The 24866-nt window shown below is 34.6% G+C and overlaps 2 protein-coding genes across 3 annotated transcripts; one reads left to right on the top strand and one right to left on the bottom strand.

The window, feature by feature from the left end:
• Positions 1 to 8830: 8830 nt before the first annotated feature.
• LOC18046652 (AT-hook motif nuclear-localized protein 24) lies at positions 8831 to 10714 on the top strand. The gene has a single exon (XM_006440378.2). The coding sequence runs from the start codon at positions 9348 to 9350 to the stop codon at positions 10272 to 10274; it is 927 nt and encodes a 308-aa protein (XP_006440441.1). The 5' UTR covers positions 8831 to 9347; the 3' UTR covers positions 10275 to 10714.
• A 3944-nt stretch (positions 10715 to 14658) lies between these two features.
• Positions 14659 to 24132, bottom strand: LOC18046653 (kinesin-like protein KIN-UA). Of its 2 annotated transcripts, none has more exons than XM_006440379.2 (19): positions 23761 to 24132; positions 22887 to 22987; positions 22661 to 22783; positions 22107 to 22292; positions 21677 to 21898; positions 21386 to 21542; positions 20472 to 20621; positions 20189 to 20277; positions 19744 to 19947; positions 18937 to 19083; positions 17671 to 17805; positions 17408 to 17503; positions 16657 to 16792; positions 16487 to 16579; positions 16103 to 16228; positions 15871 to 15996; positions 15504 to 15647; positions 15188 to 15316; positions 14659 to 15106 (listed from the first exon to the last, which is right to left on the bottom strand). In XM_006440379.2, exons 1-19 carry the CDS (start codon positions 23942 to 23944, stop codon positions 14946 to 14948), a joined length of 2709 nt encoding a protein of 902 aa, XP_006440442.1. In that variant the 5' UTR covers positions 23945 to 24132; the 3' UTR covers positions 14659 to 14945. The 2 variants fall into 2 exon arrangements, with proteins under 2 accessions (XP_006440442.1, XP_024044411.1); XM_024188643.1 differs by having other exon boundaries at positions 17408 to 17539.
• Positions 24133 to 24866: the final 734 nt, after the last annotated feature.

The following is a 24866-nucleotide window of genomic DNA, read 5'->3' on the forward strand; positions in this document are numbered from 1 at the left end:
TCTATGATAGTCATAATTAGGATTATCTAATAATAACAAGAAAAAATTATCTATATAAGTGGTTATAGTTTTTAATTCACATATATTTTTTGTATTTTTTCTAACATCCCATCATTAGAGAAAAAGCACATAAAAAATTAAAAAGATTCTCTAGCAGGACGTGTTGATCTGGAAGACCAACCACACAACTTTATAGAGCAATTCAGTTCAGCGTTATAGATTAGGTACGCTTCTGCATATTTTGTTACTGGTTTTTGGTGATAAAACATGAATATTCTTAGATTATAGGTAATGGTTTTCACCAAAGGATTTCTTATTCTAACATTCACAAAATAGAGATATATGTAAAGAGTTAATTTGTATAACCAATAGCTCCTTAGTTAAGTCGATTATATAGTTTATCACCCATTCTCTAAGTTAGGGTTTGAGTCTCTTTATAAATGTGAGATTTATTTTTATTTCAAATTTTGGATTAGACTTCAACTTTAATATGTCGAGACAGATCTCGATAGGCAACGAACCAATAAATTGTTTAGACTGAGGGTTTGAACCTCTTTATAAACGTGAGAATTTATTTTCTTTTATTTCAAAATTTTGAATTAGACTTTAACTTTAATGCATTAAGACATGTCTTGGTAGGCAAGGGACCGATAAAATTTTGGCCCCATCAGATGTATTGATCAATATTTTTATTGCACTCTAATGTAATATTAAAAAAAAAAATTAACTGCTCATTCATTATTATTTAGAGCACCAACTAAGATCACAAATGGAATATATTTTCAGTCTACTCACCAGTCTTCGGTGGAAAATTATTTGCATTCAAAGTGGGTCTCACGACACCAGTAAATTATGCTTAGAAGATATAAGTCATATAATTGCCATGTCATTATTTATAATTATACGGACGACATAGCGTCCGTTAATCTTTGGACGGAAAAAAAGGTCATCGTTATTTTTTATGCTGATCATATTTAGGAAAGAGATAGGGTTTTTAACACAACATACTCTAAATCCTCGTAGCATCCCTTTCAAATGTTACTTTTTTAAAAAAAAAAAATACTCCAGTAAATTTATAAACACGTATATTATTAGTTATCTTCTCATAGAATTTTTCACCCTAAAAAATATATATTTTAAATTTTATAAATTACATATAAATCCTAAAATCTTAAATTATTTTTTTTTCTTGTTATGCAGTTTTTATTTCCATAACTTTAAAATCCTATAATTTTTTCAAATTATATTTTAATTAAAATTAAAATATAAATATAAAATTATGGAATGAGATGGGTGTAAAATTTTTGATAATTTTTTTACTTAATTATTTTTTATTAAATCAAAATGTATTTGATTATTTAAGTAATTTTAGTTAAAAAGAAATTTTATAAAGAGTTTTCAAGGGTGTCAAAAGGCCCTACTATTAAGCAAACAAGGCTTAAATTTGAAAGCCCGTTTTCTGGTGAAGCCCATTGTGCCGCAGAATAATAAAAGGCTTAAAACTTTTAAAGGGAGTTGAAGACGATTTTCTGCCCAGAAATGATGGTGCAATGAAGATACATACCATCATGGGTGAATTAATATTAATGGTTTTCTCATAAAACTCCACAAAATTTGGGAATATTTAATCCCCAACAAATGTCACACCAGAAGAAAAATATTCTTTGCTTCAAGCACAAACAGCTAAAAGCTAATGGTGTTACAATTGGATAATCTTGCATTATAATTCTATAGATTCTTCTCTATCTTTCTTTTTCTTGGGGTTTTTTGGCTGTTAAAATATTAGATCCTTTTTAAGCTTTTTTATTTGTTAGTATATGTCAAAAAAAAAAAAAAAAAAAACATTAACGCTGTTGTATGTGTAGGAAAACATTTCTATTTTATTATACACGAGGCTAAAGAAAGAGTGAAGGACTAAACTATGCGCCTATTGCCTCAAAATCTTGAATAAATATTGTTTCCGTACACACGAATACGATTTTTTCTATATGTAATCTAGGTATAAATTAGAATAGATTAGATCGATCGTTCACCAAACAAACGAAAGATTCAAGCATTACTTTTTTTGTCCAAGGAGGTGAGGTTTAAATATAGATGAAAGTATCAGACATACTTTAGAAGTTTAAATCTTAAATTAAAGCTACAATTTCCAATAAGTTGCTTCTTGTACTAATTAAATTAAATTAAAGTGAATTAAATTATGTGGCGTAGTCTCCTCATAGCCATCAAATTTATCAACAATTGGAATTAACTTTTTCCATACACTTGGGAAGACTATGGCCATGCCTTTAATCAAGCTTATAATTACTGAATTCTAGGTTTTTTTTTTAATTTATTTTGTAGATCGATCAAGTTTCACTTTTAGCAAACAATCAGCTGCTGGGATGTATTTTCAATATTAACATTATCCTTTGACCTTGAATGGTTCCATATAATAAATTAAAACACAAAATCTCCTTAAACTATATACATGTATATTCAAAAGAATACCTATATATATTAGCTACAAGAGTACTAATAGAATCTACCTCGTAACCATCTTCATCTGAAACCCAAATGGACTTACAAATTGAAGGGAAAATGGTGAAGGATATTATAAAGTGATCTGCTTTTATTATTTAACAGAGTAACAATTCGATACTATACACACACACACACACACACATGCGTGCATATAAATAATGTAAGGACTTGTAAGTTGTAGTAAGAAAATTATAGGGCAGCAACCTACACGTACATTTCAAGATGCTAATGGCACTGGCAACTCTCATTCATTCATTCATTCAGTAGAATGACATAAAAAAAAAAAAAAAGGTTTGAAGAAGCAATATTCATAATTCGTAAATGAATCAAATTAAGCGTGTTGCATATATAGTTTTATTTTAATCTATTAATTACCAAAGATTTCAAGTTGAAAATGGTGTGAAAGGAGACTTCGAAGACAGTTCTGTCAAAGTGAGTTAACGTTAATTAATTCAATGATAAAGCATATTCAGCAATCAGCAGGTGAAGTATTTAAAAAAAAAAAAAAAATTGAGCTGGTGAGGTGAGGCAAGATTCCACATCGATTGGCATCCATCACATGGCCTCCTCAACTTCGTCGTTTACTTAGCCCGGCTGGTTAGTTAATTAATCAAATTGTATTAGCTAGTCTAATAAGGACCACAATTAAGTAATTAATTAATTTCACATGTGAAAGGGCTTTCAGTGGTCTTCCCTGGAGAATAAATAAGCTGATGGGAATGGGGCGCAACTTGTTGTGAGAAAGCAGAAACATGCAACAACATTAATGCCAGATTCGAGGTAGGTGCCTTGCAGTTCACATGGCCCCTCCTCTTTTTTTTTTTTTTTTAATGTATATATTTTTTAAAACTAATTACACTTCTTTTAATTAATCTTCTTCCATGGACTTGTTCATAGATGAGAGATAGTTGTTTATTATAATTTGATGGTAATGGTATGGCCTTTGATTTGTTTTATCGAAGTGGACTTTGATTAAGATATTTGATAAACCCACTGGCATTAGTTTTTAATTAAACTCCCATTGTCTTTCACCAATTAAGCACCAATTAAGATTTGATGAGCCTGCTACCTCTCTTGAAGGCCCCCGACTTCTCAAGTCAATTGAATTAAACTTTAAATATTAAACTTCACTACTTCACTGCGTCCAATTTTTGTGGGGAGGTTTGCATGAGCATGGCACAGCTAGCTGTAATTTTGATGCATAGTGGGAACATAATTGATTTTATAATCAAACTCAAAGTAAATCATGTGAAGATTTTTCAAAATTCAAGGTCTTAATGAGGTAAATTTTCGGAAAGACAGCACATGGGGAGCCCGTGAACTGCACGCCGCTAAAATTACTTTTGATGCATCGAACTTGAAGATTTTTTACGCAAGGCAATAACCAGATGATTACGAACACTATGATGCCGAGGAAGATGCCTTTTACAAAGAAAATTAATCAGCAAGAAAATTAGGGTCAAGACAATTGTAACAAATGAATTTGGTGATGTGAGCGTATATATAGACAAATTAGAGGTCAATTTATTTTGCCTTAAATTCAGGGAATCAGGATTCTTAATTAACATCTAAATTAAGAAAATGTACATAGGCTATAATTATTTTATCAAAGTACAACATAGAAGGACTTAGATTCTCTCTCATATTGAACATATTTCATATTCTTTCTTTCAGGGGGAAAAAAAAAAAGAGAGAAGAAAAACATATGTATTTTACGCTTTCAGACTTATAGTTATTTAATTAAAAAAGGAAAAGGGAGAAACATTGTTGATTGTGGCCCCGTCTCATAAGACTCTTTAATTTAGAAAAATTTAAAACGCACATAAAATTTAAAATCACCCAAACTATAGGTCTCATTTAGAATTGAGGTGTTGTACCTTTTAAATTATACCTGTTGTAGAAAAAAAATTATAATTATTAAATAAAAATTAATAATATGTAGTAAATATAATTTTTAAATAATATTTTGACAAAATTATTTAAGATATAATAAATTTTTTATTATATAAGTGAAAAATCATATCAACATAGTTTACAAGTTACAGTAGCTAGTGTTTACTAAACACTTTAGTGCTGTAGCTTAAAAGTTACCGCTGCCCAATCTCAATCTCAAACGCACCATTAATTTGTGTTAAATAGGGTTATTAAGCATAAAAATACCTATTTTTTTAAAAAATTAAATTTAGTTAAGAAATTGCGTATATAAGCCTGAAGGTTGCGACTATTTCACTCTTTTTTTTTACTCTTTTTTCTTTCTTTTTTTTCCCGAACAAAAATCTAAGATTATCTCCTCTTAAGTTTTCCTCGAAAAACATCTTTTTCATTGGAATAATGCCTGAAACGCTCAGGTCAAAATTTAATTGCCAAAATTCTCTTCTTCTAGAAAATGAGTGAGATGGGAACCTTGAGCCGAATGCACGGCACAGCACAAAAAATGAGACACGAAATTGAAGGTCAAAAGAAGGAAGATGTGACCCAGGAGGGGGTGCTCCGTTGACTGGCATTGAGCGCATAGTTTCGTTGTAAATTCAATCGTATATATTCCTCTATCATTGTTTGTCTTTATCATATTTATATTATACAATTCAAAAAATAAGAATGAAAAAGCCGGCCAAATCCAACACAAAAGATGAAAGAAGTGGGCACGATGTTGATGAATAAGCTGTGCTTAATCTTAAAAAGGGCAGATTCTCTCTCAACTAATTTTGATCAAACCCGAAGATAGATTCTAGGTAATTTTTCCTAATAAGTTTTTTATTATAGAATTTTTGGGTGATTGAGATATTAGAGAACTCTCAAGACTTACAAGTGATAGCTATAACTCTCTCGCTTCCTCTCTTTCTTTTTACAATAAAAGAATTGTCTTCCAAAAAATGTATGGGATTGTAAAATACGGTGTATTTTAGTAGGTTTTAAAAGTTTCTAATTACAATATAATTCTTTTCCTACTCACATGAGTGAGATTTGAACCACATGATCTTATTTTTACATAAAAGATTTTACCAATTGAACTAATTAACACCTGCAAAAGAAAATAATTATTCCTTTAGATTTAGGTTTCAAAAGTTACAATATAATTATTTTCCTACTCATATGAGTGAAATTTGAACCACATCATCTTGTTTTTACATAAAAGATTTTACCAATTGACCTAATTAACACCCGCAAAAGAAAATAATTATTCCTTTAGATGAAATCCTCTTGAATTGTCTATCATACTTTGGTCAATCGAGCATTATACTCGGCTTAATTTTTTTTTTTTTCAATTAAATTCTAATTGAGTACAACTCACTAATCGTGGCCTTAACCTTAGATTATTATCCGTTATCTCATATACAAAAGGAAGTCAACTTGAATGACAACGAAAGAAATAGAAACGACAACAAATAAAGATATGAAAGGGAACGTCCACATATGTTTGCCTGATGCATTATCGGATATGCAACTTCAGATGATTATAACATTGTCTTTTGTTATGCATATATGGAATTATCAACCAGACCGAGAAAGGGACATATATGAACCAAAGTATCTAATTTTCTGCTAAACTGTATATCAAAAGAACATCTCAATAATTAAGGTTGTCAATTAATAAATATTATCACCAAATAAAGTTGTTCTCGATGATGGACTACGATATATGCAAAAGGGTCATTCCTTACTCACCGAAGTATTACAAAATGAATTGCAAAGCCTACGTTTGAGAGACACTCATGACTAATGATCCATCTTAATTAAGTTGCCTACTTGTGAAAATTTACATCAAAGTCTAATATCTAAAAAAACATAGAATCGAAGGTTCACAAAACAAAACTAGCTTCATGGCGAAAGATGTTAATCATCATCTCCTATGAACGTATAATATAAAGGTTTCATTCTAACAACATCAATATGCAATTGATGATATATAATTAAATTAAACTTAGAATATCAATATGTAACTGTATGAACAACCAGAATCATTTATCCATAAAAATTTAATGGTCTATTTCCGTCGTTATCAAATTAATTTGTACCTCTCATATTCATGTATGGTCATATATAGAACAGTGATGAAGAAGATGATGATGATGATGAGGCACATCATCCATCGTTTTCATCACTTCCACATGGATCAGCAACCCAATTGGGCTGTCAAAACTTCTAATTTGCAGAGCAGTTGAACTTAAAAATAATTAATTAACGAGGTAGCTAGCTAGCATAGCGATAATATATATTTTTTGCTTGGCAGGGGATAAGACTAAGCAGAGAAGCTAGAGAAGAGTTGGGGGGTCCACTACTGCAGGATTATTAGTGAAGAGAAAGAGCCGACAAAGAGCATCTCTTGATATTTGATAAAATGATGCATATGGCTTAGCGTCCGGGAGTCATGCGTTGCCTTTCTTTCTTAACTTTCTTTCAGTTTCAGCAAACTCTCCGGCGCGCTCGTGCTCTGATCTCTGTCTGCATGTCAGCGCTATCCACGCGTCCTCTTTTGCACTCACCCCTACTCCCCTCTCCATTATTATTCTTCGGTCAAACTACCCATTTCTACCGCTTTCACGAATTCAATTGAATCTCTTGCCAGCTACCATCGTCATTGTGCTTCTGTATTTCAATTTTCATCATCGTATGTAGACAAATTCATCATTTATATTAATATAACATTAGTAACATGACACGAGATTCTAAGTTGTCCTTAGTCATGGATTAAGTAGCTTTCTTTTTATAATTTTCTGTTGATTAAGCTATATATATGTATATATATAGGATACATGGCCTTATCCATGAAAATGTATGTGCGCGTGTGTGTATACATATGTATATATAGAGTCACGCTTACGATGGATAGCTTCATGCTGGCTTTTGCCTTTGGTGTTCATATTCGCTGAAAACGTGCTATATGATCAAGCAAGCGTCGTTGAGGACCGACGAGCGCTTGATCATATCAACAGACGAAACTTGCTTATTATTGCTAAACGGCTTCAACTCACACAACATGCTCTTACAATTAATTGAATGTATATGGCGGTTTAATTTCCCCATCACTAATCTATTATACTGTTTAATGGAAGCGTGCAACTCTCTATAAATGCTCCCCGATCTTCATTAATTAATTCACTAGTAGTAGCGTCCAAATCAACCACTAGCTAATTAATAAGACTACTTAACTTTTCCTGTGAGATTTTGATACGCATCGCCCATCGGCCTAGACACGACTATGGGAGAAAACGTTGTGTCAACAATACTCGAATGATTAAACTTAATTAAAACTTCCCCACAGGAATTTTTTTTTTTTTTTGATAGACAGAGGAAATTGAATTGTCTTTAAATAGAACCGACAGAAATGGGGGTGAAGCCACGTGTCCAGCTTACAGAGCCAGCAAGTGGACCCGTAACGTTAACATTGAGAGATAAAGATAGAGTTTTGCAGAGAGAGCGTGTAGTGGTGCATGTGGGTCTTAGAAAATTGAAGCGGAGCTCTCTCTCTCTCTCTTCATCGCTATCCAATTTTAATGAGACAGCTACTGTTGCATTAAAATTTACCAGCATCATGCAGCTGCCAATTTTTAACTCTCACGCTACATCTATTAAATCTATACATATATAGACAGTTAGAGTTTTTTCACCAACAGAATGTTCATTCATAACTTTAAAACCTACCCCACTCACGATTCACATTGCAAATAATATTATGATTTATGCATGGGTTCATGGGTACATAAGAAAAAAAATAGAAAACCCTAGAAGCGATTCTTGATTAGTAGTTTAAGAACTCATAAAGGAAGAAGGGGAAGAAGAAATTAATTAGTTGTGTTTAGAGGAGATAAGGATTTGGGACCAAGTTGAATTAGGATGTAATTAAAACAGTAATTAGTTTAACATTGAATATATGGAAGAGAAGAGGGCCATGGGATAGGCTGAGTGGATTTCAATTTTTTTTTCAATTGGCCACTCGATTTTGAACTCTATGGGATGCATGAAAGATAAAAATTAAATTAATTTAGATTTTAACCATATGAGAATGATTTGGTGAACACATGTAATAATTATGTGAATTTCTATAAATAGTGTCGAGATTGTTATAAACTAAATAGTAATATACGACATTATTACTTACCATAAGACGAGTGTCAAATAGTTAAGTTGATAAAATCTCTTAAATTTAAATAAAAAATATAAAGTTGAAGTTTTACATATATGAATTGAAAAGAGATTAGATTGTCGCTAGACTAAATAATATATACTGCAAGAGAGAGAACATGAAATGCGGAAGGGGACAAAAGAGAGAGAGAGAGCGTATGAAAATTTGGGACCCATCCACCGCCCATACGCACGCAGTCTTATTACGAAAAACCAAAACCCCCCCAACCCCAAAATCCATCTCCGATCTATATTCTCTCTCGACCTAATTTCTCTAACCCTAACCCCTATCCTATAACAAAACCCTCTATCCCTTTCTCTCTCTCTCTCTCCCTTTTGAAAAAAATGCTTCATACTGAGTTTAGAAAGAAGAAAGAAGCTAAATTCAGCTGAGAAATTGGTGGGTTACAAAAGAATTCCGCTAATCAATTTCTTCTCTATGGTGGTGAAGGCGAAGGCAAGTTGTAGTGCACAATTCATTAAACAAGACAAAGAATTAAAGCTAAGAGAGCAAGAGAAAAGAGTGATTGCTTGCTAAGTTTCTTATTGCTAGCTTTTCCCTTTTTGCTTCCACTATCCTTCTTCTTTTGCAATTATCACGACCCTTTACGCCTTATTGTCTTGTCATTAGTTGTGTTTTACTTCAAATAAATTAGAAGCAAAGAAGTGGTAATACAATAAGATCTCAGAAGAAAGAAAGCATGGATCCCGTAACAGCACATGGCCATTCTCTTCCTCCTCCTTTCCACACGAGAGATTTCCAACTTCACCATCATCAACAGCAGCAGCAATTTCACCACCAGCAGCAGCAAAACTCGGAAGAAGAACAAAGTGGCAGCAGCAGCGGCATGAACAAAGGTATCAAACTAGATCGCGGCGACGACAACAACAACAACAGTTCAAGTGAAGGCAAAGAACTCTTCCAGGGGTCGGGCGAAGGAGAGATCACAAGGAGACCCAGAGGCCGACCTGCTGGATCCAAGAACAAGCCCAAGCCTCCCATCATCATCACCCGCGACAGCGCCAACGCTCTACGCACCCACGTTATGGAAATTGCTGACGGCTGTGACATTGTTGAGAGTGTTGCCACATTTGCCAGGCGAAGACAAAGAGGGGTTTGCATTTTGAGTGGCACCGGCACTGTCACTAATGTTACTTTAAGGCAACCGGCTTCACCCGGCGCAATTGTGTCGTTACACGGTCGTTTTGAGATATTATCACTATCCGGTTCATTTTTGCCACCCCCAGCACCACCTGCAGCCTCGGGGTTGACCATATATCTAGCCGGTGGTCAAGGGCAGGTTGTAGGAGGGAGTGTTGTTGGGACGCTCATGACTTCGGGCCCGGTTGTGATAATGGCAGCGTCGTTTAGTAATGCTGCATATGAGAGGCTTCCTTTGGAAGAAGAAGAGGGACAGCTACCAATGCAAGGGGGTTCAATTGGGTCACCTGGAGGAGGGGCAGGAGCAGGAGTTGTGGCACAGCAGCAGCCGCAGCAACAGCAGCCGGTAATGGGGGATGCAAATAATAATGGGCCTTTATTTCATGGGTTGCCGCCTAATCTCCTCAATTCTATTCAGTTACCAACTGAGGCTTATTGGGCCACGGGCGGTCGCCCTCCATACTAGAGCTTCCTTTATTTTCAGCACCTGATTTCAACGAAGGAACTCGGTTGTACTTGTTCTTGCACGCTCACATCATGAACATGATCACCTTCATGTCCATCACAAGAAGTCGTGCGCGGCAAGAGAATTCGGTTTATCTTGAGCATTATTCCAGGTTTTTTCTTTTTTTTTCCCCTTTAATTTAATCATTTGATTAGTCTTTGTTTCGGATTTGATGATGACGTACTAGGTTATATATGCTTTGCATGTTGATTGAAGGAGTGCTGTAATATGTAAATCGATGGATATTTTCTCACTGATGAGTTTGATTTCATGGAACAATAACTGCTGCCCTTTGTGCCAATTATATATAACAAGATCAAATGCATTATGAAGACGAAGAAAAAGGAAACAAAAGCAAAATCAAGAATGCGACTCTTTCTCTTGCGCCTAGCTAAGTTGTCGGCCGGTAGCCCCAAATATTTCTCTTATATGACATGTTTGTTCTTTAAAAACCCCCACTCTTTCAACAATCAAGGAAACCATATGCAATTTGTTTATTTGATCGTTTCCGTCCAAGCTATGTATTTTCTTTTCAAATTCTTTTATGAAATCCACATTTATGGTTCTTTGTTGATTCGTAGATCGACATCATCATCTTCTCAACCTCTATGGATTTTTGCAACTTCTAGTAGAAAAAGGAACTTATTATAACATTTTAACTAGAGTACAGGTAGTACAGTTATCTCATTTTATTTATGTAGCACGTATCCATAAGGTGACAAGGTCAAAGGATGTTGAGTTAAAGGGAATGGGGAAACAAAGAGGTATGGGCCTAATGGTTTCCATGTGTTTCTTTTTACTTCGTTTGACAGTTTTAGGGTTTCGTATAGATATGAAGAGACAGGAAAATATTTGGGTACTAGTTTACACGTGCACTGCTCTGAACAAGCTCCTTTTCGAGGCAAACCTTAAAGGCAACAACCTGGACAAAGTGGGCTAGCTCTTTCTACGTGTATGTATGTGTGTGTTTATATATATAGGTTCGGAGGATGGGGATTGGGCAGCTGTAATTTCAAACTTCAATAAGCTTAATTAGCTGACAATGATCAAAACCCACCTCAGATTCTCTGCTTTGGACATTTCCTTTTAATTTTAGTACCCATTTGCTTTCTTCTTTCCCCCGAAAAAAAAAAAAAGAAAAAAAAAACTCTATCTACTCTTCTTATTAATAATTCCCATGTCCAACAACAGATCACTTATCAGTCAACTAATATTTTGAACTCTTAACTGTTTTTTCCTTCCACAATCTTAAAGGAATTATCCATTCTTCATTTTAATCTTACTACCCTCATCATCACTTATCTTCTTCTTTCTCTAATTTTGTTAGTCAACTAATAATTTAAAGAGAATTTATGATTTTTTTTTATTTGTTAATAACCTATATTCGGTGATTACCAACCCAGTTCTTTTTTGTTTTGATTGCCGTCTTGGCTGACTGACCGTGCGTAGACCTCTTCTTCTTCTCATCACCAAGTTTTGTCTTGTATGCCATCTTTGAATTTCTTCAACAATTGGTTTTGGTCAAAAACCTTAGACTTCCTTGACTTCTACAGCCCATATTTTTTTCTGATTCAGATAATTACAAAAGCTGCTTCATACATTCCCACTGGGAGTTTTTACATGCATCTATAGCTACATTATGGAAAGTTGAGAGAGAAAGAGAGAGATGTGTTAGATAAGTATTGTCCTGAACACAAATTAGATTTGCACGTAGTAGATGAGATATGCCTACAAAAAGTGAGGGGATGTTTGACATGTCAAACTTAAATATTATTGTTTAAATCCTTACATTCAAACTTAAACTTTCTAGTCAAAGAGGTTTGTTAGGAAGATGGTCTATATTTGTTGCGCAAACGTTTAGTAAACATCGCATTTATAGTCACGGTCCAGTTTGCTTGCTGGACAGTAAAATTAAACTTAGTCATCTTTATGTTTGTGCATTTACTGACAAACTTAAAGTATAGTATAAAAAAGGAGAAATTTAAGAATAATTTCGAGATATCATGTCATTCATACAATACATAAATAATATTATAACATGTGTGTATTTATTTTAAAAAATCAATATTTTAGTGGTAGTTATATATTTTAGAATTCCTCATAAAGAAAAATAACTTTACTCTTATTATTTCAAATGACTCCAATGCATAATTTACGTTAAAAAATTATGACAACAAAAAAATTAAAAAAAAACTGTCATAAATGTGGGATTCATCTCCCAAATATATTAATTATGTGATTTCTTATCTTGTATGCATGTTATGCTAGCAATGTTTTTTTTTTTCTCATATATAAATGTCATAATGGTATTGATTTAAGCCATACTTTCTTGATCGAGAGAATCTTCATTAGATTCTTATCACTTTCTAACCTTTTAGTTTAAACATCCTTGAAATAGAAAGAAACCAATATTCCAAGTGATGTGTCACCAAGTTTTTTTTTTTGGCTATGTGTTAGTAATATAAGCTATGAATCCCAACAATTAATGCAAGTGGAAAATGACTCCTAATGTATTAATCTCATCTATCTCCACATAATTTACAAATCTACTACTCAAGTTATTAATCATTCTAAGGAGCTAGGTTGCCCCAGCAAGCTTATACTTATGTTCTCAATTAATGTGAGATATTTGAATCATCATATTTCTCTTCTTATCAATAGTGTCACTCATTGTTTTACCATGTAATTACTGATTTCTATAGACATTAAGATGTGATAATAAAGGTGGCAAGAGCACAAAAAGTGAGCACGTCTTCCTATCTTGATGCACTATATTAATATTTTTCCAAATGAGTAAAGTCGACCTCGCATACGTTAACTGAATTCTCCATGTTTAAAATAATTTTATTGCATCATTCTATCATCCACATAATGGAAGTTAACTAATTTAAGACGCAATTTTTTGAATTTTTTTTTTCAGATATTTACATTATTCCTACTTTCAGAAGTTAAAGTTAACTCCTCTCACATTGCTGTCCCTCCTTTTCATTTTCTTTTAATTTTTGTCATCAGCCGATTCCCAGCCATATATATCAAGTGTATCAATAATTGAAAATGATGCTGTTCGCTTACGTTCAAGGTTAAAAAGTCTAATGCCTTTCATCATTCTTCCCTTCCTCGTGATGAGGAATTCAAAGATAGACAAATTTGGAGTTGAACATAAGAAGGATCAAGATTTCAAAACAATCGTCTCGTGTTTGGAGCACATTCTACGTTCATACTTGATTAAAAGTTGCATGATTTCTAGAATCATTACACGTTTATGCTGAGAAATGATTAACTCTGTAATCCATAACCCCACGCTATATTTTAATTAATTAATATATAGTTGCATGTCTAGATCTAGGGGTGAATTGGTATCAACCATATATATATAGAGAGAGAGAGATCATATTCTATTATTTGAGGGGAAGAAAATAATGTTGGATTAAATTTTAGATATCAAAGGCTTCTCAAGTAAATTCAATTTTTTTATTTATTTTGACCACGAGGTATCCTAGGAAGGGCCCCAACTGTGGAAGGCACCTTTAAGCCCGTACCACAACCCAAACTAGAATCCCCGCTCAAATCGAGAGGCACAGGTTCTCCCAATAAAGGTGACTTCCCTGCGACTCGAACTGGGGAGCAAACCCAGTCAAGCCACTTAAGGAGAATCCATTGACAGTCGAGCCAACACTTTGTTAATAAATTCAAATTTAATGTCTAACAACCTACATTTACATGCAGTGCGAGTCGTGCGTAGTATAAACAAAACTAAAGCATTCTTCTCTTGGGCTCCATGGCACTATGGTATTTGATTTCTCGAAATTTAGATATTTGGACAGAATGGAGAAAGCGTTATATTTGCAACAATGTTCAGAATTATAATATGGGCTCCAGGCCCCTCCACGTAATTGAAATTGAAGATCTGGTCCAAACTCTGACACTCCACAGCAGACTTGACCTGGACAACCCTTGTGAAATATTGATTGAATAATGAATACCCAAGCCGTTCACGTTAATGACAGGAATGTTTAATTCTTAACTCTTAAGCAGCGGATTTAGGCCCAAGGCGATCTGGGGAGAACTTGAAAACGTGAAGGAAAGAAAATAATGGACATCACGTTGATGGTTGCTCGTTGTATCTTACATATAATTGCTACTTTCTTAGGTCAACATATAAAAGTGCTGAATGCAGAAATACAACATTACTTCTGTCAAGTCATTTACACACAGTTCTTCAATAAAATCAAATGCTGCTGTTCTCCCAAACAAATCAGGCTTACAACTCGAACGTTTATCTGAGTTTATTTTTCTTTACATGCAATAGCAGCACCTTTGTTCTTTCTCCCCACTGATCAAGTCATATCCAAAACAATTTATACATTGATTAGAAGCTACACAGGGATAGGTCACACTACCGTATGATTTATATGATATCTCACAAGACAACAATCAGAAGCTTCACTTACAATCAGCTACATAAATTAGGATTACAAACCTATCCTCTCCCACTTTATAGCAAAACTTAAACAGGAATATGGCTGTCCTACTTGTTTATCTGGAAAGAGTATAAATCCAATTGGATTGGTTCATCTGATTGTTCTGCAAACCCCCAAAATGTGAGTCCGTATAGTTATTAACACTAATCCATCAATAATCTATTCTCAGCCGCCTCATTTCAGCTTGAAAAGCAGGGCTGGAAGTTAGGGTCCGATGAGCAAGAGTTCTTATATCTTCCCTTGAACAGTCTCGCGAGATGCGAACCAGCTCCCACAAGGCACCTCCACTAATCATGTCTTTTGCATTCATGTCTGAAATGTAGTAAATTTAAGCTTTCAGGTAATGGCATTAAGTTGCACATCAGTTGAAAATTAGAAAAGTGGAAAGCTTACCATGTTGTGCTAAGTGGCAGAGTGCAAGCTCAATATGGCGCCGGATTGGTGAAGCTTCGTTGTTAGCATTCTGTACAATCCATGGAAGGGCACCATCATCGATTAGAAGAGATCTTCCAGTTTTAGTTCCTGTCTCATTTAATATAGCAATTTAACTTAGACAGCAAGAAGATTGGATTGCATATGTGACACGAAACGATTATATTATATACAGTCAAATTTCTGTTAAAAAACGTCACAATCTCACACCATCATCTTAAAAGGGAAGGTGACAAACTCAAGGAAAGCCTTATTTTCTGAACTAAATATTAATTACCTTGAGTTGACGCTCTGGACTCACATTTGGCAAAGTTTGCTATTCCACGAGCAACTTGTGCAAGAACATCTGGATGTCCACATCTAACCATTCCTAGCAATGCCTTGATACCTCCCTCACCTCTTAACTTCAGCTGCAGCTTATCTAGACAATAAGAGATCATGTCACTTTATTAGAGCAGCACACCTACTAAAGGAACCTGAATAAGTTTTTTATTTATTAAAAAGTTTTAACCACTTATTGGAGGAACAATATTTCTGTTTAAACCTAGAACAACAACATCATGCCCCTTGAAACAGAAACTGTCTATTTCATTTCTAAAACCAAAAAAGCAAGGCCCAAATGAACTTTATGGCAAGCAGTCTACCATTTCCACAGAGATTAGCTATAGCTCCAGCAACCATTCGGAGGGTTTGAGGATCCTCGGCATTTGCTGCCGTTGTTGACAATAAACCAATGCCTCCTTGAGTCATTATGAGTTCTTGATTGGTTTCTGTTATGGAAAACACAAAATCATAAATGTCAGAAAGGAGAAAATATTAGAAGTCAAAAGTAGCAATAGTATCATATATACAATACAAGTACACAATTCAAAATACCATTCATCGCAAGATTGGCTATTGCACCAGCTGCAACTCTATGTATTGTCTCATCCTTGGAGCTTCCAAGCAGCATCAACAGGGATGTAAGACCACCAGCTTCCACAATCTTCTCCTGATTTGATTCTGCACAGTTTTATATGATGGTTATATATATACAAGCTTGTATATCCTCGCTCTTCACAGAAATAGTATTAAGGATCTGAATAGTCATATCCTGTAAGATCCATTAAGTATAGGAGGTGTGTTCAGCAATAAGAACAACTTGAACATGAAGTTACAACAATGACTTAGTTCAAGGCATGTCAAATTAGGACCAATTATTATTGCTGATGATAAACAATACGAAGTTATGTCTGAGCTCAGAGTCCAGTAGAAAGGCACCTTCAGCAGCAAGATTTGCTACTACTTTCACAGCATGAATTTGTACATCAGCATCTTCAGCTTCAAGCAATGACAAAATCTTTTGCAATCCCACTGTAGGAATAATATAAAGTGAGGTGAAAAATTAACAATTAGCTAAAAAATAATATCACACCAGGCACTGACTAAACCTTGTTCAAAAAGTTTTGCAATTGAGGCCTTCTCTCCATTTCCCGCATCTTTGAGCTGAGGCTGCCTAACTTGAGTCAGAGAATCTAGACCTCCAGGAATTTTGCCAGATTCACCTCTGTCCAGTCTTCTTCTAGTCTACAAGTATATATAGATATACGTATATATATAAAAGTCTGAATTGAGATCTCATGTACTACACAAGTGCGGGCACATGTGCTCAATTGAAAAATGATTGAAGAACATTCCTGAATCCCTCAACATCATATATGCATGGCATTTTAAGTTCCTATAGTCAGAAATTATATCAAATTTCAAATATAAACTGAAATAAATCAGTCAATAGGATTCGGGTGGAAAGAGCATATGCAGAGACCCCAATTAAAAGTAGTTAGTCAATTATCAATACCTTCTATCTTAAAAATATCTCCAAAAAAAAATCAAATGCTGAACTGAGACGGAAGATAAAAGAGATTCTGCAGGAAATATTGGACATTCTTTTTCCTAAAGACTTTGCAAACCCCAAAAAGCTTGTTCAATACACATCCACTTTCAGTCAATTTCCATTAAAAATCATTTGTCCAACAACTGTACCTGACTAGTACCTACATTATGTAATAAAAGACCCGTTGCATGAGGAACACTTATTTTAAAAAGGATGGATACACAGCTAAAGAATAAGGGAAACAAAGGGAAAAATAGAAGGCTAAGAACTAAGCCACAACATGCAAAAAAATTCTGTATGCAACGTACCTCATCAGCTTCAAAACTTATCTGCAACAACTGACTCTGTAGTAGAGCTATTTCCTCTTCAAGTTTATTTTTCTGATGTTCTTCATCTTCCAGCATCTGGCGAAGTTTAAAGATCTCAGTATTTCCTGATGCCTAGTACATCAAAATGTAACTCTATGTAACAACAGACTGATGCGAAGAAGGCACTGGGGAAGAGAGAAAAGGGAAGCCAATACCGAAATAGAAAATCAAGATAAAACTAATAGGAGAGGCACAATAAGTACCTCCGATCTTTTCCATTGAGCTACTTGAATTTTGAGATTATTAACTTCCTCTTCTGCAGCTTTCCTTAATTGAGTTTCTTTCAGAAGCAACTTTTTCACCTCAGTAAGTTCCCCAACAATGGAAGCCATGGAATCCTGTGTAACAGAACAAAAAATGGTGGAGACATGTTAAAAGAGAGAGTTTTCAAAGTTGGCCATTACTATTAATGAAGAGGAATAAAGGGAGAAAATAAAAATGAAAATTGGAATCGGGTCTACTCGACTGACAAGAAAAATACAAAATACAGCTTCCACATTTTAAAAGAGATTGGAAGTCTAGTTCTTAAAGATGAATAAGCAGCAGCTCAGCAGGTTGAAACTTAAGGAGCAGCATCTGAAACAAAAATGTGTTAAGAAAATTTAAAAAAAATGTTGATTTTACCATAGATAATTAACATGGCAAAGAATATCTCCACACCTGGAAATATGTCAACATATCCTTCCACAGGATAAGCCATCCAATTATTAGATTTTTTAAACGGTCTATGATTCCTATCCAGAGCCCTGTTCAAAAGCCCTTGTACCACCTTCAACGACCAATTGATCACATCCATTCTTTGATTTTTAACAACCTAGATTATTTTTCACCATGCTTTTCAAACCTTCATAACAGTTTGTAGGGAAATGTACTTATTAAAGGTTTAAAACAGAAAATGTCAAAGCTAATTGTGCTTTCATTTTATGGTGAATTATCATTTCATATGACAACTACTGGTGTTTAATTGGATTGCATTAAGGATTTGACTTAGATTAGGCAAAGACATTTGATAGTTCTCATTCCAACATTTTGTTCCACCTATTGCACTCAGGTCAAGGTTTCCTGACTGCAAGTAGGATAAATGCTATCATAGAGGGGAGATGACCGCCAGGAAAGAAAATGACTTCCTTTTTCAGTTTGGAAATGATTAAATATAACAGAAAGTAGGATAGAAATAATCCATCAGAGACAAAATAATGAAACAGAATATGACATTTCAACGTTAACATTTTTCCCAAGCACAAGACTTAGTGATAGCAGTTTTGGGTATTTCCCAAAACAGGAATTATATGACACAAATCAAAAGAATGGTAGTACAAATACACCATTTCTTTTATCTGCATTATATAGGATAAGGCATAAGACTATATATGGTTCCATCAAGTTTTTAATAAATTCCCCTTTTAAATAAATTACCTCGGTCAAGGTTTACTAAAAAAGTAACATAATTCCAACAACTATTTATTTACCTTTGCATTTGATGCTACATCAGAACAATCATCTTCAGATCTGACCATGATTCTGTCACTGCCTTGCTTTTGCTGATTTATCTTCCATCTCTCCTCAAGCTTCTTTATGGATTCCATATAGTCTTTCTGATATTTCAATCTTTCTTTCTGCAGGAAAATACAGAAATTTCAACATGCATTAAATGGGGAATTAATCTAACACTCCATACAGTCTTTTTGATATCTCAGTCTTTCTTTCTACAGTGGAAAACACCAATTGAACAAACACTAAATCAAGAATTAATCTAACTCTTGACACTACGTGAAGCACAACTCCAAAGATTAATCTACATTCATTATTCAAAACCAAAGAAAATACTAGATTACATAGTTATTCACAAATTCTTATTTCTAATAGTAGTATGATTCTAAAATCAAGAGACATATGAATCTTTCAACAACAAACTTAACCTAAATCAAGAAGAAACAAAATTTCACTAACTAATTATCAACTTAGACCAAATGATCAAAATAGTAAATACCAAAAGTATCTCTGCATTAATAAATTGGATTATAAGTGGAATACCAGTCACAAGAACTCTTACCAGGTACTATTAGACCAAAAGAATTCTTTCCTACATTCCACATCAATACTTGCAAAATATGCTACTATAAACAATGATTCTCTCCTCTCTCTCTCTTTCTCTCTCTCCCGCAAAAGCACACACGTGTGCAAGGCATACACAAAAAAATGCATCCACACCCACACAAGCATGCAAGCCTAGAAGCAAAACTCTTGTTAAAGATAATATCAATACAAGCATTTACCTCCAATGCATCAGCATAATTTCTTTCAGTCTCAGAAATCTGATTTTGAGCTTCTATTGTTATTCTTTCAATTTCATTCTCAAATGCTTTCTGCTGTCTTTCATGCTCTGCAATGAGTTTGTCCAGTTGTATGTCGAGCCTTCTAGCCAAACTTTTGTAATCAAATTCTTCTTTTAATTTCAACATATTCTCTACCTTCATAGCCTGCATGAGACAAAAACATGTTAGCATTTTCAAAGCAGTCGGACGGCACAAGTTATACAATACCTATATGTGCTTTGAACAAATTCCCTCAAGAAACTGAAAGCTCCCATAAATTGTACATCAAACATCCACATACGTACAAAGACTGTCAACCATGATATCAGCCAAAATCTGTAAAATGAGCATATGATGACCAGACCAAATAGTTCAGAGGGGCACCAAAACATTACAGGGAACTCACCCTCTGTCCAAACAGTATAGTACTTGCTGTCTCTCCTCGATGACGTGGAGAAGGACCAATGGTAATAACCAGTGATGTTCTTGCAGTGCCTGAATAAAAATCACAATATCAAGCCAACTAAAGTGAATGTTATACAAGGTCAATGAAGTTTTAATCAAAACACACTCATCCATAAGTCAATGGCATTTAGTTCAAGGAAAAATCTGCATGACTGAAGCTATCAATATTTTGTCATTTGATAAGAGAATATTTTATCTATTAAAAAAAAAAGCACTGAACTTACCCCCAAATGAATCCCGAAGCAGTCTAGTTAACTTTGAATCCCGAACTGGAACATATGCACTCCCCTCTGCCAGTGAATTAATGCACTTCCCTAACGCACTCAAGGAAAGATTGATAGATTTGGCTTCCTCAAGTGTATGTCCCTCACTCCCTACAAATTGCAATCTAACTTCAATATGAGAAGAGTTTAACACCATATAAACTATACCAAAAGCATATTGAGATACAATAAACAAACATGAAATTAGCTTTACATCATATGCCATATCTCTGAGATCATTGCCAGAGCAATTAAAGACACTGATTCAGTGTCCATATATGATTTTATGGAATCATTTGAGACAACCACACGCAGTTACTCACATGTTCTTTAGATTGTGCATACACTAAGGAGGTATACAGATGCTGTCAGAAAACAGGCTATGAAAATCACAAAATGCTATACCAGGGAAATACAATGTCATTACGCGCAAAATATAATGCATTAAATTGTGCAGTTCAGTTGAACTATACAATGTCATGTGAGTAGTTCAGTTACTCGAAAGTTCTATAGATTGTGCATACACTAAAGAGGTACAAAGATGCTGTCAGAACACAAGCTATGAAATTCACAAAATGCTATTACCAGGGAAATACAATGCCATTTATCTGCAAAATGTAATGCATTATATTGTGTAATTCAGTTAAACTACTTACTATTTACAGGTCTGCATGTCATTATCAGCACAATCTTGCCGCACAGAAAAAGAAAGCAAAATCTAACTAGCACAACCATATTGATTGACAGGTTTGGCAACTAGCTACTAGAATAAAGTAGCTTTTCATAAAAAAAATAGGTGGACCTTAAAATGGAGTAATGCATATAACTACTTAGTCGGAGGAATGGGGGAAGGAACATAGTTCAGTTAGCTGGACCTGACTTATCAATGCGCTCTGAACCAGCAAGATCTACAACAACTAGCTTTGCCTTTCGAACAATAGGTGGTTTAAGAGTTTTCACCATGTGGGAGTTGTTGCCATTTTCACCTGAATGAGCTACATCTCTTCCCTCAACAGACCTCTTTACATGTACCTGCAGCATTTCAAGATATCTATCAATCCTCCATAAAAATTAATGCAAAAAAGAAAAAAGAAATAAAGTCAAAAACTGCCAACAATTTCCCAGCTATTCTGGAAGTGCAAAATCTTTGAATTAATATAATTTACCATCAAAAAAGCATGACTGCGCGACGATTCAGTATTCAATTTTGTATTCGCAGCAAAGCGGTGAGCTTCTCCTAATTTTAGTAGTTCCACAAAACTATGTTGATCTCTAATTTCAACTAGAGTAACCCCAGGTAGCGAAACATCTCCAGTTTTTGGATCTTCTGCAATAGAAATGTTATCATTGGTAGGATCAAGAAGGTCCTGTATGGTCTCCATATAGAGCTGCACAAAAGTTTCAAGAACAAGAGTGTTAGAATTGAACTTCTACAATAGTTCATAAAAGATTATTTATGTGTTATTCACAGAAGAAATAATCTATAATATATCTGCACTGAGTCCCAAGTCAATAAAACCCTTGAAGTGGTAATAGGATAATGTAGACAATGACAAAATCACAAGAACAAAATGATATGAATAAAAAGCCAAAAACCTGCAAATAGGATACTGTGACAGAATCTGTGTCCAAAGAAACTCCGGCCAAAATATCTTCCATAGCACGGACCATTATTCCACGAGTAGCCGGATCTTCTTCTCCAAGTGGTCCAAGAGTATAAGTTTTACCAGTTCCTGTCTGCCCATATGCCATGACTGTTCCATTGTAGCCATCAAGAACACTCTACAGAAGAAAATAACAAAATTTGCAAGTCACTATTAGGGCAGCCTACAAAAGATATGAAGAAAACAAATGATCCCCATTAATTCAATTACAAATTTCCATGTTTGCCTAGTAAAAATTCCCAAGACAAATGGAGCTATCAACACAATACGAACAACCATGGGATCTTTTTCCCCTGAGTGTGTTCCATCAAAGTTGGTTTTAAATGAACTCCACCATCCATAATCATAACCTAGAATAATAATAGTAACCAACAACATCCAACCGCTACAAGATGAACCTAAAATACACAAATACTTGTCTTCAAAAGAAAAAAACTTATGCAATTGATTTGAACTCCAAAATCAAGAACTTTGACATAGGCACACCTCCACAACAGGCTTCGCAACAGCTTGATAAACACGTTTTTGTGATGCAAACTCAGTAAGCACTTCATCAAACTCATAGGTCTCAGCATCCCAATTGTTCTTCCGAAGTTTCAACCTTTTAAGCTGAAACAGAGCACAGAACAAATATGACAGAAGATAAGCCATCCAGAAAATATTTAAAAATTCATAATTGCATGAAATTTCAAGAGTATTTGCATCAGGATACCTCGGGCAGTAATTCAACACAATCGCCAAAATCAGCATCTGCCAACATTTCCTCAGCATTACGCGTTCGCAATCTTACAGCCACCCTAACTCTCCCAGGAACTACATAAAAGATTAACAACACCAAATGAACAAAATATAGAATAGACACCATATATATTGAAAACATGACATTGAAAACTTCCCGGTGATCTATTCTATTAGAATATGGTTGATCAGTTTTATTATTAAACAACAAACTTTACTACTTACCTAATATTCCCAACTGACAGGCATATTGATATGATAAACAATTTTCAATTGTACAAAAAGTTCCCAACATGTTTTAACATCTTCACATCATCAAAGTCCCAAAGGAAAAATGATTGAAAATATAACGAAATCAAAATCTAAAGACGCCGTGTCCTTGTTTTTGTTCTAGCCATCTTTGTGATAATATGATTGAAAATACGAGTATACAACCACAAAACTTAACCCAAAAAAAAAAAAACCTTGAATATTCAATTATAAAACTAGAATCCTCAGTTTCGCACTGTAGCAATCCTGAACTCTTCTAATTCCACAAGCTCATTTTCAAATCAGCAACAAGCATGTAGAAACAGAGATGTTTCAGCCTTGTGTGTCTCTCATATATGCCTATGGTAAACCGACGCATAACATTTTTCTCGTAGTAAATATCATTGGCATGCTTATCCAAGAAATGCTATTTAACTATTCAATTGCATTTAAAAGCCAAATGCACAGGGAAACTCAAGTTTCATTAGACATCCAAACTCGACCTAATCTGAAAACACTAAGCGTATTAAATTATGAATCGGAAAGATCTCCAGTTTTTTTTTTAAAAAAAAGAAAATAGTATCATTCAACAGGCTGACCTCCAGCATAGTCTTTGGGGACGGCGGCGGAGCCGAGAGATGCCGGACTGCTCTTGCGAGGACCAGAAGCCGGAAATGACCTGGACTTGACGGCTGGCTTTGAATTGGAATTCACTGAAAGAGGCCTATCAGTCTTGGCGAGGGAGCTTCTGTTAGAAGTGCCATTCCTGTAATTATTAGCCATTGCTTCAACTGAAAGGATTTCAAATTCAATACCGCATTGTTGAAGAGTGAAAAGTCTAGTTGCTGGTTTGTTGGTTTGATTTTCCAAGAAAATGTTTTCGTGAATTTTTCTTTTGCTCAGCTAACATGTTCGGAGTGCAAGAAAAATTTAAAGCGTCAAAATTCAAGTTACAGAGAGAGTGGACTGTGCGTGATTATGCTTTAGTTCGAGCCATGACTCCAAGAGTGGGCCAAAACCGTGTGAGTGGGCCCCGGAATTAACTCTCTTTTTCCACGAATTTACATGAATACCCCCAGTTGATCTGGACAAATTACGATTGTCCGTGACGGTCGTTTAAATACTGGCGACGACAGTTGCGTACAAAATGACTAATTCCTCCATGCAGTTATCCTTAATAAATCTTAGATTGTACCATTAGTAAGCATCAAATTCTAATTCTAAAAACAAATTCTAATTTATATTATTTAAATTTAAAAAATCAGAATAAACTAAAGCTAGTTTTAGTACGCATCAAATTTTTACTACTAAGAATTAAGAAAGGAGGACGGTCTACAGAGAACAGACTACGGTCTAGTCTCAGTGAGGTTTGGAATGAATTAAATGAACGAGGGAAAGGGAAGGCAGGTCTCGCAAATCATGACACTGGCTCCTCAAAATTTTCAAACTAGTAACTTCACAAGTTTCGGTTTAAATTTAGAAATCGTTAGGCGCAATGGAAACGAGACAATTTAAACAAAAGGCCTTGAGGACGCTTTTAATAATGGTTTCTTTTGGCTATCCTTTTGCAAAAGCATAATCTACAGTAGGCAATTATTGTCGGGGACATATTTTGGCATTGATTAAAATTAGCCACCAGATGGGGGCAGTCTTCAAAATGACTTAAAATTTGAAACTCTAACAGCAGGAGAAAGGATGGCAGAAC

This window comes from Citrus clementina, unplaced genomic scaffold, assembly GCF_000493195.1.
Source record: "Citrus clementina cultivar Clemenules unplaced genomic scaffold, Citrus_clementina_v1.0 scaffold_3, whole genome shotgun sequence".
NCBI lineage: Eukaryota > Viridiplantae > Streptophyta > Magnoliopsida > Sapindales > Rutaceae > Citrus > Citrus x clementina.

Bases quoted from the DNA above. Each gene is read 5' to 3' on its own strand.
- LOC18046652 (XM_006440378.2), top strand. From the start codon at position 9,348: ATGGATCCCGTAACAGCACATGGCCATTCTCTTCCTCCTCCTTTCCAC.
- LOC18046653 (XM_024188643.1), bottom strand. From the start codon at position 23,944: ATGGCTAATAATTACAGGAATGGCACTTCTAACAGAAGCTCCCTCGCC. The intron at 20,278-20,471 runs GTAAGTTCAGTG...ATTTTTATTCAG, and splicing joins GCTTCGGGATTCATTTGGGG to GCACTGCAAGAACATCACTG. The intron at 17,540-17,670 runs GTACTTATTGTG...TTGATGTACTAG, and splicing joins CTCAATGGAAAAGATCGGAG to GCATCAGGAAATACTGAGAT.